This window comes from Sphaeramia orbicularis, chromosome 6 (genome assembly GCF_902148855.1).
Source record: "Sphaeramia orbicularis chromosome 6, fSphaOr1.1, whole genome shotgun sequence".
Taxonomy (NCBI): domain Eukaryota; kingdom Metazoa; phylum Chordata; class Actinopteri; order Kurtiformes; family Apogonidae; genus Sphaeramia; species Sphaeramia orbicularis.
The window spans coordinates 8399287-8413469 of NC_043962.1; the positions used below are offsets into that span (position 1 = coordinate 8399287).

The 14183-nt window shown below is 38.6% G+C and overlaps 1 protein-coding gene across 1 annotated transcript in view; it reads left to right on the forward strand.

The window, feature by feature from the left end:
* Positions 1-14183, forward strand: part of carmil2 (capping protein regulator and myosin 1 linker 2) — a 43514-nt gene that overhangs the window by 13365 nt on the left and 15966 nt on the right. Inside the window, exons 21-31 of the mRNA XM_030136208.1 lie at positions 171-343; positions 1035-1103; positions 1209-1302; positions 1554-1640; positions 1724-1852; positions 2621-2737; positions 3721-3896; positions 4612-4699; positions 4798-4887; positions 4996-5062; positions 7140-7690. Of these exons, the coding sequence (XP_029992068.1) occupies positions 171-343; positions 1035-1103; positions 1209-1302; positions 1554-1640; positions 1724-1852; positions 2621-2737; positions 3721-3896; positions 4612-4699; positions 4798-4887; positions 4996-5062; positions 7140-7690 (1641 nt within the window). The remainder of the gene's footprint in view (positions 1-170; positions 344-1034; positions 1104-1208; positions 1303-1553; positions 1641-1723; positions 1853-2620; positions 2738-3720; positions 3897-4611; positions 4700-4797; positions 4888-4995; positions 5063-7139; positions 7691-14183) is intronic.

Here is a 14183-nt window from a genome sequence, read left to right on the forward strand (position 1 = left end):
TTAATATTTTCAGTGTAATTTTTACATTACGCTAATTCATCTCGTGGGAGGGATTGGATTCTTTTGTGGCCAGTTTTTCCAGGGTCAGGTTTAGGATTTTATCAGTATCATCATCAGGTGTTGTGTATACTGTGTGTGTATACATATATATATGTGTGCGTGTGTTTTAGCCGTTACAGTCTTTGTCGGTGGAGGACTCAAAGCTGAAGACCGGCATCCACATCCTGCTCAGTGCTCTAGGAGGCCACGCCCCTCTGGCTCATCTGGACATCAGTGGAAACAACATCGGAGACACCGGAGCCAAGATGGTGGCCAAAGCCCTGATGAGCAACAGCAGACTGAGGTACCGACCGACTCCTTACATTCACTGGGTTTTACATCAGTGTGTTGGAACTGGACCAATGGATGTGGAGTAGTCAATCTGTGCACTGTCTGTGTTCTTTTTTAATGAGCACAAAATGACACGTAACAGGAAACAAAGGCATTAGTCGACTATAGACATGATACGATAAAAGTTCCACCAATCAGGACATAAAAGATAAAGAGAGAGATGGTCAATAGAAGAATGACGGTGATAAAAGAGAAAAATAAATCTAAGGTTAAAAGAAATTTGAAGAAATTGAAAACCCAATGAAAAGAAGATTTAAACTGACTATGAAGAAGTTTAAAACTGACTAAGAAGTTCAAGACCGACTAAAAAGAGGTTTAAAACCTAATAAAAAGAGGTTTAAAAGCTAATAAAAAGAAGTTTAAAACCTAATAAAAAGAAGTTTAAAACAGGCTAAAATGAAATTTAAAACCCGATGAAAAGAATTTAAAAACCCAGTCAATGGCTGCAGAAATACCAGATAAATTCATAAATTGGTGAATATTTAAATAAATGATATGTGACATATTTCTACTCTTTGTTCAAGAGGAACGAAGCTGTTTTTGTACCGTTGTGTTTTCCATCTCAGGTCTGTCCTCTCTAAAGTGTGTCCCAGCTGTTTGTGATATTTAGACTTTATGGTTCTTTTCTGTGTTTGTCTTGTAAGGACTCTGACCTGGGACAGGAACAATGTGACGTTCAGGGGTTACCAGGATGTGGCCGACGCTCTGGAAAGGTCTGGATTAAACACAAACACATACATACAAGTGTACACCACGACTCTACATTATGACTGTACACTATGACTGTACTATACTATATGGTGTGTTGTGTCGTGTAGGAACTACAACCTATTGCAGGTGCCCCTCCCACTGGCTGATGTCACTCAGAGTTACCGTAGTAGCCCCGACAGAACCAAAGAGGCGCTACACAAGGTCAGTGTGTCATTTACCTGTAAACCAGGGGTGTCAAACATATGGTCCATGGACCAAAACCAGGACATCAAAGAGTCCATTCTGACCCAGTGGATGAATGTGTGAAAAACAGAAATTACACTCACGATATTAAGAATCAATAATGTCACTGAGTCTGGATTAGTTGTTTTGATCATAAACTTTATTGCGGTTTGTCCAGTTTGTGCACATACTGAGTGTAGTGTTGTGAGTATTTGTGTGTGTGTCCTCAGATTCAACAGTGTTTGGACAGAAACAACCAGAGACAGTCTGACAGAGTGGACCCACAGGACATATTCAGGACTCAGTCATCTGAAAAGGTAACAGCAATAATACCACCCACACTAAACCTGTAGAATACGTCTGTTTGTCAGACCGTCATCAGTGTCCGGGTCTGTTTCAGTTGGTTCAGGGTCTGTGTCGACAGCTGGAGGACGGACTTCAACGTCTGAGACGCTGCAGCATCGACGACGTCCAGGCCCACATCGCAGCTGCACAGGAGGTTCTGCACAACGCCAAGGAGTCTATGAAGGTTCAGGAATGAATGAATGAATGCACCGCAGTCAGCATATAACATACACTGAATGAATGAATGAGTGAATAAATGAGTGAATGAATAAATAGAACCTTTATATCGAACATGTAGACCAGGGATGTTAAAATCATATTTGTTCAGGTTCCACATTCAGACCAATGCGATCTAAAGTGAATCAGAACCAGTAAAGTCAATAAAATGAACAAAAATGAAGGAAAAATAAATAGGCAAAAAAAATGAAGAAACGTAAAACCTCTGAAGTTTGATAAATGACAGTGAATGGAGACACTTGGTTTATACTAAATAATAAATGAATGAACAAAAACAAATAAAATTAGCATGATAATAAATAGTATGAGGAAAATAAGCCAAAAAAATAACTTAAATGTAAATTAAAAAAAAGAATAAAATAATCATCAAAATGAAGAAGAACAAAGTGATCAATAAAATTAACCAAAAATAATAAAAATAAGTCACAAATTAAACGTAAAACGAATAAAAATGAACAAAAATTAATACAAATTTTACAAAATGATAAATAACTTGAAAATATAAGTAAAAAATTAAGTAAAATGAAGTTTTAAAAATTGTAAAATAAACAACATGAACAAAAATCCTCTCTGAACAGTCTTATAGGTCCCAGTTTGTCATAAATCCACATCATTCCTGTTGAAGTTTGTAATGATACTGATGATGCTGCTGTTTGTTTGTTTGTTTGTTTGTTTGTTTGTTTGTTTGTTTGTTTGTTTGTTTGTTTGTGTGCAGCTGCTGCCGTCTCTGGATGAGGCCTGCTCAACGTGGCCTCCTGATGGCGGCTTTGTGAAGCACATCCTGGCTGATGCTGCTGCTGCACTGGCCAATGAATTCACCAGGAGCCTTCAGGTACATAAACCTACAGTCAGATGAAACAATAAAAGATGAAAACTTAAATACATTATGTTATTGTGAGAAAACATTAATGTTGGTGATAATGCATTTACAGTTGATGAGAAGCTGCGTTTTAGACGTGAAAACATGTTCTGAAGCTACTTCATGACGTGTGTATGGAAGATCAATATGAGCCCATGACCATATACATCCAATAACTGTTATTAATCAGATAATTGTATTAATCAGATGGGATACATTTACAGTCACTTCAGAAATAGGATAATTAATAAACCCTGGTTTAGACATTTCAGTCCATTATTGGATTTATTTTAGAGTTCATACGAACATATGTAGTAATGGTAATGAAAATGGAATGAGGAAAAAAAACAAGATGAGAAAACAAACAAAATGAGACAAAAGAAGAGAAAAAACAAGATGAATGAAAGAATGAAAATTAGTTGAAACAGACAAAAAGTAGAAAAACAAAACAGAAACAAGACAAAAATGGGAAAAAAAAAAAAAAACAAGGACAAAACTCAGCGGTATCTCAGATTTAGCTTCTGTTTATAACAGGAAAAAGTGAGGAAAAAATAAGAGAAATGAAAATGAAGTTAATGAAAAACAAATCAAAAACGCCCAAAAATAGAAAGAAAACAAGACACAAACCAGAGATAAGATGATGAAAAGTAGAAACAAAACAAATAATAGCAAAACAATAAAATAGTAAGTACCATGAACAAAATGAGCCACAAACTGAACAAAAAAATAAATGAAATGAATAAAAGTGAACAAAAATGAATAAAAATTGTTCAAAATAATAAATAACTTGGAAAAAATAAGCAAAAAATTTTGTAAAATGAAGTAAAACAAACAAAAATATAAAAAGTGATATTTGCATCCATTTAACCCATTGAAGTTAAACCTGAACCTGAACTAACCCTAACCCTGATGTGTTTGTGGTCCACCTGGACCTGATCTGGTTCTGTGTGTTCCAGGGTCTGACACAGGACCTGATGACATGTGCAGAAGGTCAGTGTCCACGGGCGGTTCAGAGGTCCAGTGTGTTCCAGTGTTTGTCTGAAGCTTTGACCAAACGTAGTAAACAGGCTGAGATGTTCCTGAAGAGGACGTTAGTGGAGACGACAGGTCAGATCATCAGCAACAAACTACGGTAAGGATACATGGAGGACAGACAGAGAGAGAACAGACAGAGGACTAAGAGGACAGAGAGAGGACAGACAGAAGGACACACAGAGGACAGACAGAAGGACATATAGAGGACAGACAAAGAGAGGATACATAGAGGACACACAATTTAATAAAACAGACCAATGAGACAAACTCTGAAGCGCGAAGCTAACAGCGCTAAGCTAACACTAAGCAGATCCAACAGTGCAAGGATTAGGTCTCTACTGATAAAACTCACTGAATGAGACAAATAAAAGCAAAAACAGAAGACGCATAATGACGAGATGATGTTGAATGTTGTCTTACCGTTACTGTTTTCTGATCATAATTTGCTTTTATATGAATGAAGCTTCAACATTATGAATAATTAAAAGCCAAAAAAGGTCAGTATTTGCATTGTAGTTTCAGCTGTGTGTGACGCCGCTGCCAGCTGTGAGTCCCAAAAACAACTAAAAACTTCAGTTGTCCTTTAGAAATAGTGGTTTTGGTGTACTGTACTCTACTGTTATGTGTTTTTACATTAAAGAATACTTTATACATGCAAACTATTCACTGTCCAATGATGTATTTTTATTTGTTAAAACACCAGGTGAGTGTAATCAGTTTTTAACTTTCATCTTCAAATGCTTTTACCCACTTTACTTTGATTAATTTACATATTCTTTTCACTATTTTTATCCATCCATCCATCCATCCAGTGATCTCAGACAGACCATAAGTGCTTCTCTCGGTGAAAGCATCGTAGATCTTCTCCTTCAGGATCTGGAAATGGCACAGAATAAAATTGTGAGTCATTATTTTCTATTAGAATCCCATCATATCCTGTTAAAGCTGTTTCTGAGGCCGGTTCATGTCATTACTGCCAATTTTTTTTCATTCTTAAGGATTTCCTTATAAAAGAGAATTCATGCAACGCTTTGCGAACCAACATCCCAGAACTCCGACTGAGTGACAGCGACTTCCCCACCGACGACGTATGTTCAGTTATTCACTCTGGGTTTCATGAATCCATTCATTTATTCATACACATATTCCCTCATTTGTAATATTTCTCTCTCTGGTTGGTTTGCTCTCGTCATCAGTACAGTCCAGCATTTTGGAGAAACAGTTTCCACTCAAAGACTCTGAGACCAGCACCTTCCATTAAAAGTAAGAACCATCCTTTTCATTAGTAATAATTATAACCCACTTATAGATGCATCTCATGTCTTGCACCAATGTATTTAACCAAGACCATGATCCATGAAGCTTTCAATAACAAAACCACCTAAATACTGTCCACTACCTTAAAGAAAGGTGCTATTTATATTGACAGAGGACGTGGAATGTGTTAAAATCTGCATCATTTACCTCAAACATCCACCATCAACCTAAACCATCTACTGATGTAACTGTTTGATACCCATTTATCCACCAATCTTATGAATACATGTAAATAATTGGTGTAAAGTACAGTTTGTCATCTTTTCATGATCATCAGATATGACCCATTTGGACGTTCAGAGGCTTTGTTGTTACCGTGGAAACACCATCATCTTCTACAACATTGATTCACCAGTAAAACCCATGGAGTTGGATCAATGACAGTGGATGGAGACACTGGGTTTATAGATAGTAAATAGTAAATAAAATGAACAATTGAATACAAAAATGTACAAAATAATAAATACCGTGAACAAAATAAAGAAAAATGTAACTTAAATATAAATTAAAAAAAAAAAAAAAGCAAAAAGATGACCAAAAATGATCAATTCAATAAAATAATTAATATGAACAAAATAAGCCACAAACTGAACAAAATTGAAGAAAACAGAAAATTAAATAAGCAAGGAAACAAACAAAAACAAATAAGAAAATTTACAAAATAATAAATAACATGGAGAAAATAAGCAACAAAATGAACAAAAATGAAGGATAAATAAATAAACAGATAAATAGCCAAAAAAACAAGAACAAAAGTCTGTCCGTTTTGAGGCGGGGTCAGTGTTTAGGCCCCTCCCCCTCCCCTGCAACCCCTCCTCCATCTTCTCTCATGGTGGAAGTCACTGGTGTGAAAGTAAACGGGCCATGCTCCAATTAACCAACCGGCAGACTGTATATGCACCACAGGACGGTTTGGCACAGCACGGCATGGCACACATGTGGACCAGGAAGGACAATATACAAACCTCACACCTGACGGGAAGATGTTATTCAACACAGATATGTTTAAATAAAGAAAAGAAAACTGAACTGTATTAACATATGGATGAGACTGAGCCAAATGAATATATTTAACCTTTAAGTAGTTTATCCTTCCATTTTCTGAACAACTTAATTAATAATTTATCACCATTTATTCTAATATTATCTTCTGCATTTTACACTTTAATGATCATGTAGATGTTCATAAAAACTCAGAAAAAATATCAAAGGTTATTAAGGTTCAAAACTGAGAAAACTGAAGAAAAAGGGCCTTTTTTTTTAACATAATATATCCTTCATTACATCATAAATCATGGTTAGTAAAGTGAGTTAACCTTTGACCTTTAACCTCAACCATAAATGTCAAGTTTCCTTTGAAAGAGTTTTAAAGTGTAACATTTAGACCTAGAATTATTTTTGCGGTGACTTCCATATGAAATCTCCTGTACATTTAACCTTTAATAACTAATTTATCACCATTTATTATAACATTATCCTCTGCATTTTGTATTTTTCAGATAAAAATGTGAGAAAATTCAAAGATTATATTAAAACAGAGAAAACAGAACAAAAAGTGAAAAACATAAAGGTGTTTTTTTTGGCTATTCATTTAGTTATTTTGTGGTTTTTACTTATCCATTTAAGGGTTAAAAACACTGTAAAAATACTATTAGAACAGCAAATTGTACAATATGTACCAGACAAATATTATCAATATGATAAATAAAGTAAATATGCATTTACAAATGTGCACATGTATGTGTAATGATGTGGTTTTAAGGTGGATTTGAACAGTCGACTGCAGCTCCCTCTGGTTCCTGCCAAAGCTTAAATGATGATTTCTCTCTTATATGGTTGGCTGTGCCCCCTCCCCCCTCCCCCTGTGGCCCCCTCTTATTCTCTCCTCCCCCTCTGTTCCAGTCTCTTGACACCCCTCCTCCCCTTCATTCCCCCCTCCTCCTTAAACAGACCTACATACAGACACATATGTATGTTCATCCTCCATCACTGTCTCCTCATCATCCTGCTGTTTCTCCATTAGGTCTCCTGGAAGTAGACTGGGACAGAGGAGGAGGAGCAGGAGGAGTACTAGGAGGAGCAGGAGGAGGGGGAGGAGGAGGAAGGTGTGGCCTCCCCCAGTCGTCAACAGCAACCCCCTTGTCAGTCACGGCCTCAAGCCCCTCCCCTTCCCCTTCCCCTTCCACTTCCCCGTCCCCCTCCCCCCCGGGACAGAGGGTGGGGGGGAGGAGGCGGAGGCAGGGGGAGGTGGTGGCAGTGGATGCTGCAGCAGCGGCAGCATCGATATCAGGAGCGAGAGGAGCATCGTTGATTCCTCCTCCGCCCGCTCTCCCCCTCCTTGACTCCATCCACACTCCAGCTGCCCAGGAGGAGGCCGCCGGCCGCGGAGGCTCCCCCCGACCACAGGCTCCCTTCCCCGGCCGCAGCCCTAGCACAGGCCCCCTCCCCGACTCCGGACCCCCCGCTTCTCCCATGGAGCCTCTACCCACCCAGGGACAGACTCTACGGCACTACACCGCCTCCCGACCACGGCCGCGACGCACACATTCACAGCCCCCCTCCTCCAGAACCCAGGTAAGAACACAGACCTGCACCCCCACCCCCGACTGGCAGCACAACCACCCATATATGACACAGACATGGAGACGGAGGGAAAAACAGGAGGGAGGGAAGGTGGATGAAGGATGGAGGACAGATGGAGAAGGGAGCAGAAGGTAGGAAGTAGGAAGCAGAGCACGAAGGACATAAGATGGAAGAGAGGAAAAGGAATCTATCTATCTATCTATCTATCTATCTATCTATCTATCTATCTATCTATCTATCTATCTATCTATCTATCTATCTATCTATCTATCTGTGGTAATAATGGTAGCCATTTTCCTTGTACTTGTGTTATGGGTAAAAATAGGCAGATGCATTTTGGGAGTGGTGGTTTTCCTGAGGTTGTTCCCAGTATTCCCTCCTTCTCCGTCCGTCTGTCTGTTTGTCTGTCTGTCTCTTGGGAATACTTTCACTAACTCAATTATTCATGGTTTCACATTAACGGGGTCTCCTTCTCTGTGCCGTCACTATGTAAATGTAAAAACTGGATTCTCTTCTTCTTTGGTGACCTTGTCTATGTAAATATTGTCTGGTATGGGACGTGTTTCCTTTAAAATTTTGGTGGCGGTGGTTCCCGGTGTCCCCCAGGGCACTGTCACTTACATATATGATGATACTGAGGGGGGAGGACCTCGGCTCCAAAATGAAGCCAGTAAAGTTGTAGTACTCCTGTTGGCCACTGGGGTTTGCTCCAATAAACCCGGACAAGTACTGAGCTAATTTTGAAAAATGCTAAGTCAATATATTGTTTTCCAGGACTCACTGTGTTTTTGGACCTATTAATCTATCTTAAATTCACGGTAAATACAAGGTTTGGACGTCCGCCATGTTTGGGTTCCTTTTATAAAACATGTTTTTTGTCCCAACAAACAGCCCAGTGTGTAATTACAGTTAATAGGCTCAAGAAACAAGGCTGTTGAATGTCTTTGTGGCACAATAGTGCAGTGGTTAGCATGTGCACCTCACAGCTACAAGGTTCCAGGTTCAACAGTGATGAGCACAGGAAGCTTTAGTGAAGCACTGAACCACTTGAACCAACTGTTTGGAACTTGGGTTCATTGCTGGAAGCTTCAGTTACAGCGCCCTCTCCTAGTGAAGTCTTAGGCTGTTGTCAAGTTAGATAGGCTAGTAGGTTGACAGAAAGCTAATGTACATGGTGTTGAAGAAATGACTTTACATTGCTGGAACAGACCTTTTATTCTGAAGCTTCAATCTATCATATATGGTACACGGTGCGTTGTTGTAACATTATCAGCTCTAAAAGGCCTCGGGGGGTGGGGGGCATGGGGAAGTGTGCATCAGCACCATGTGTTGAGACGGCCCTGATGATATTGTGTGCATATAAATCATTTAGCAACTTTAAAACAGATGACGGTTCACGTTTAGAATGGAGATGAGACAGTAAGTGAATCAGCTGATCAATGAGCCTGTTGACATATATCATTTTAATCATTTTTGAAAACACGGTGAAACTGAATTTTAGCTCCCTAACGTCATAGTATGAGGCAAAAATACATCATTGTCATGTGACCTTTGTTTATTTTAACCCTAACCACATGATGGCGCTCTATGGTGTATGTATGCAGGTTTGTGTAGATGAAACCATCAGGCGTGTACCATGTTATTACTGAAAACGGAGGTGGGAAGTATCTGTTAACACTACCCCAATATATGGATACATGGACTAATCCTCCTGTTGCTTTTTTTGACCACAGTGATGATCCATGAGTGCGTTCAGTGACAGCTCACTGTTGATAATGTTCTACGTGCTAATGCTAATGTTAATGCTTAGAGCTGTGTGTATTATGGGTAAAATGCAGAGACTGGATTTCCCTACAAGGATAATAAAGCGAGTTATTTAATGCGTAATGAAAAGGTTTAGCATCCAGTATCTCCGCCCCTGCTTCCTGTGGATTTAATTTGGTCAAATAATAGAAAGAAAAAAATGAACCTTTTTAAATCCCCTCAGTGACTGAAATATGAGATGTTTTCATTGTAATCTAAAGGAATAGGCTCTTACAGAACCTGGTGTTTGTCACATTAATTTTTTTTGTGAACGGGTAATTTGTAAATGTGAACATTTTCTTTGAAACAATTTAATTTTGCTTTTTTGCGCTAAGCCATAGAGAAAAGTTATCATTATTTATAAGATACTATAATAATACTATCTAATAATACTATCATAATAACGTATAAATAATGACAACTACAAACTTTTCTCTGTTTCAGTGTAAAAAAGTAAAATTACATGAAAATATTTACATTTACAAACTATCCTTTCACAAAATGTGAATAACCTGCACAAATATGAACAACATGAAATGTCTTAAGAAACATCAGTGTAATTTGACCAATTTGTTTATTTCTAAATATTTTGTATTTGAAGTTCCACTGTGATCTGTAAATTTGTAAATGATGAACTGAGACAGAATTTTGTTGAAATTGCACTCATTTTACTTATGAAATTTCAGGTTGTTGTTACGTAGAGCTTCTTTATGGACAGTGTTACACCGGCCAATAAGAGGAAAACCCTTGAAGTCAGTGCAGACACATCTGATGGTGTTAAAGGTGGTGAATGCACGGGTTTACTTAATTCTGGCATGTTGGTGCAGTATCTGTCATGGCTTGCATGGAATGATGACATTACAGAATGAAAAGCACAACAGAAACTCAGCATCATCCACTGAAGCAGAAACACGATGTTGCCTCAGTGAGATGAATGCATGAACTAAGCAAGTGGAGACTGCTCCACTGAGCATGTGCGAGCCCAGTACTGACTAGCAGTGGCTACTATAAAGCTCACTGGTACTGTGGATTTACACCGGGATTTACACGATTACTCACAAGATGTGGCTCCAGAAGAAAATGACTGGTCCAACCGGTACTGCCAGTTCTACTGGTCCAACGGTCACTGGTACTACTGGGTTCTAATGGTCCAACGGTCACTGGTACTGTCGGGTTCTAATGGGCCAATGGTAGTTCTGGTACTGCCAGGTTCTATTGGTCCAACTGTCGCCGGTACTGCTGGGTTCTACTGGTCCCACAGTCACTGGTACCGCCAGGTTCTACTGGTCCAACCGGTACTGCTGGGTTGTAATGGTCCAACGGTCGCCAATACTGCTGGGTTCTACTGGTCCAATGGTCGTTGGTACTGCCAGGTTCTACTGGTCCAATGGTAGTTACGGTACTGCCGGGTTCTAATGATCCAACGGTCACTGGTACTGCGGGGTTCTAGTGGTCCAACCGTAGTTCTGGTACTGCTGGGTTCTCCTCGTCCAACAGTAGTTCTGGTACTGCTGGGTTCTCCTGGCCCAACAGTAGTTCTGGTACAGGTTTTCAGTTCCTCAGGCCTGTAGGATCAGATCATTTCAAGGCAAACAGTTTTCAGTTGAACAGGGAAACAGGAGGTGAGAGAACAGATGGTTGGAACACAGGACAACACGAGTGGATCTGGCAAAAGAAAAAGGAAAACCAGCTCCTGTATGTGACGGCCAGTGAGCAGCAGCCGTGAAGGAAGGTTCCCAGTAAATGCTGGTCAGGTGACAAACTGAAGTCAACCCTTTACCGAGACTCAGCAGGATCAGACTGATGATTCAGGTTTCACAACTCACTCACTAAAGCTTCTTTCATTGAATGTAAAGGGATTTTATCTGACTGGTCTATTGGCCATGAGCTACTATGAAGGCGGTCTGTCCAGGGTTGTCTTCGGCGTTGTCATCTTTGTCATCGTCTTCGTTGTTGTTAGCAATTTCTTTGAACATGTTCTCTGACTAAACTACTGGTTGGATTAATTTCTAGTTTTACATGTATCTTTGTTGGGACAATGTCTACAAAGATTGTTCACAGTTTTAGAACCTTGCAGTTACATTTTTAAAGGATAGTTTGTAAATGTAAACATTTTCATGTAATTCTATTTTTTACACTAAAGAAAAGAGAAAATTTTATTGTTATTATTTATATGTTGTTCTCTTATTATGGTTCTGATCTACTGTAGATCATATTAGTCTGATTGTGGAACCTGAACTAAAATGATTTTAACATCAATGATTTGTTAATATCATCAGTGTAATATTTTTTTTTCACAAATTCATCCCATGAGAAGGATAGGACCCTTTGGCAGGTCAGTTTTGGTCCATGGGCCGTATGTTTGACACCCCTGTGTCTTTATCATTGTTGGGTTAAGGGTGTTTTATATCTCATTCATTATCATCTGTTCATTCAGACTGATCAGCAGAACCTTATATGCGTTAATTACAAGGATTGGACACATCTTTAATGATATTGATCATTAAATTTGATGGTTATAGTTAAAACATGCAGGTTTGTGTGGTTTATTTTTCATTCTGTGGTGGATCGTCTTCTACTAATATAGTGGTGGAAAAGAAGTTTTTATTCAAAGGTTTTACACATAAACGCCTTTCTTTTACTTCAGTGTTATTTTGTGTTTATACTTTTTAGGTGGTAGTGGTTTAAGTTCAGGTTCAGATGTGATGGTTAGAGTTAAGGCTTCATTAGCATCAGTGCATGGTCTTTAGTGTGGATGAAGAAGGCAGTGTGTGTGTGTGTGTGTGTGTGTGTGTGTGTGTTTGTGTGTTGGCATGTATCTGATAGAGACAGGTGGTAAAGGAGGAGGCAGAGGATGAACAACGACATGGACACAAACCCTGCGCATAGTCAGAGGAAAGAACAGAAGGACACCATGGAATCCTGTTTTTAAGATGTGGAGGAATCACCGCTAGACTTTGAATGAATGTATTCATTATACAAAAGAAATACTTAACCCTTTCCTTCATGTTGTACAGTTATTCAAGCGTCTATTAAACCCACAGTATTTGCAATAATTAGTCCAAACTAATAGTGTTAATAATAGCGTATAAAACTGAAATACCTTAATTACCACATGGGTTAATTTCATGTGTGTGTAACAGAAATTTACATTATTTTAATACATTCAGTGATATAATGCTGATAACTTAACATATGTTGTTCTAAACAACCCAGCTAAAGAGTCACTGTGTGAACTTGGTCACTGCAGGTGTGTGTGTATCTGAATATTTTAACAGAATTGCAGCGATTACAGAATAAAAACCCTGTAAATGAACAGTTTCTGTTCCTTTAACCCGTTCATACATGTTGTACAGTTACTCACGCTTTAATTAAAACCACAATATTAATATTTCTAATAATTATTCCAAACTACTAGTAGTGTATAAAACTGAAATACCTTAATTACCACACGGTTTACCTGATAGTTACCTCTGCCAAGGAGGTTATGTTTTCATCGAGGTTTGTCTGTTTGTTTGTTTGTTTGTCTGTTAGGAAGATAATTCAAAAAGTTATGGAAGGATTTTGATTAAATTTTCAGGAAATGTTGATACTGGCACAAGGAACAAACAATTAAATTTTGGTGGTGATCGGGGGGGCTGATCTGCCTTGGCGGGGGTCTGCACTCTCCGACTGCTTTTCTAGTTAATGCTTGTGTTATTTTAATCCAGTATCATGTCATTAATGTGGATACTGATGAATTAAATCAGTCCTAAATCCACTCTTTATGAACATATTTATCTGATATTTACCATTAACATACATTCAAACATTCATATGCAGTTTTGTATCTGGCTCAAAATAAGAACTGGATCCAGTTGGACATGTCTGATTGTCTCTGTTTATCAGTCATTCATATGTGGAAGGGTTCATTCAATTTTAGTCTTATTTACACATCAGTCACTAAAAAGGTAATTCAATAAAACATTAAAGTTACTCCGTTTTTATCTGAGTATTATTTGGTCCTCTGAATACTAAAGATATTTATTTTGTCATCATTTTAATCTGATTACCATGGCTCCAGGTATTAGTTCTATAGTTAAAGAAGGTTAGATTAACAGGAAATAAGCAGCATGTTCTGCTGAATCACTTTTATTCATATTTTACTCATGTTTTGTCAGCCTTGGGGTTGAAGTGTTTAGTTGGTGCATTGAGGCCTTCATGGGTCCTGCAGATCTTCTTTTCATGTACTAACACCATATATTTGTTTGTTTGAGGTGAGATGAACAACAGTTACATAAAGTGTTTCAGGTCAAACTGTTGCGGAGTGTCTTTTGTGGTGTTGGAGTGTGGCTGAATTTCTGCCGACTGGGCTCGACCCAGTTCAAATCCTGCTTACACATGATGTCTGTCCTCAGTTACTTCTGCTTAGTTCAACACAGTTCAACGCTTTGCACCACAAATCACTTCTTTTCTTGTATATACGCCCCATGGACCAAAACCAGCCCACCAAAGGCACATAGGAATTAGATGAAAAGGAGCTGAATATTTCATATCCATCAAAAGTATTGTTTTGATTTTGAAGATGTTTTATAAAATCTAACCATGGATTGAGTAGAATTATTAGACGGAGGAAATGTGACGTCACCTATTGGTTTATGATATTTTGAAGCCAGTAGCTGGCGATTTGGCCGTCGCCATG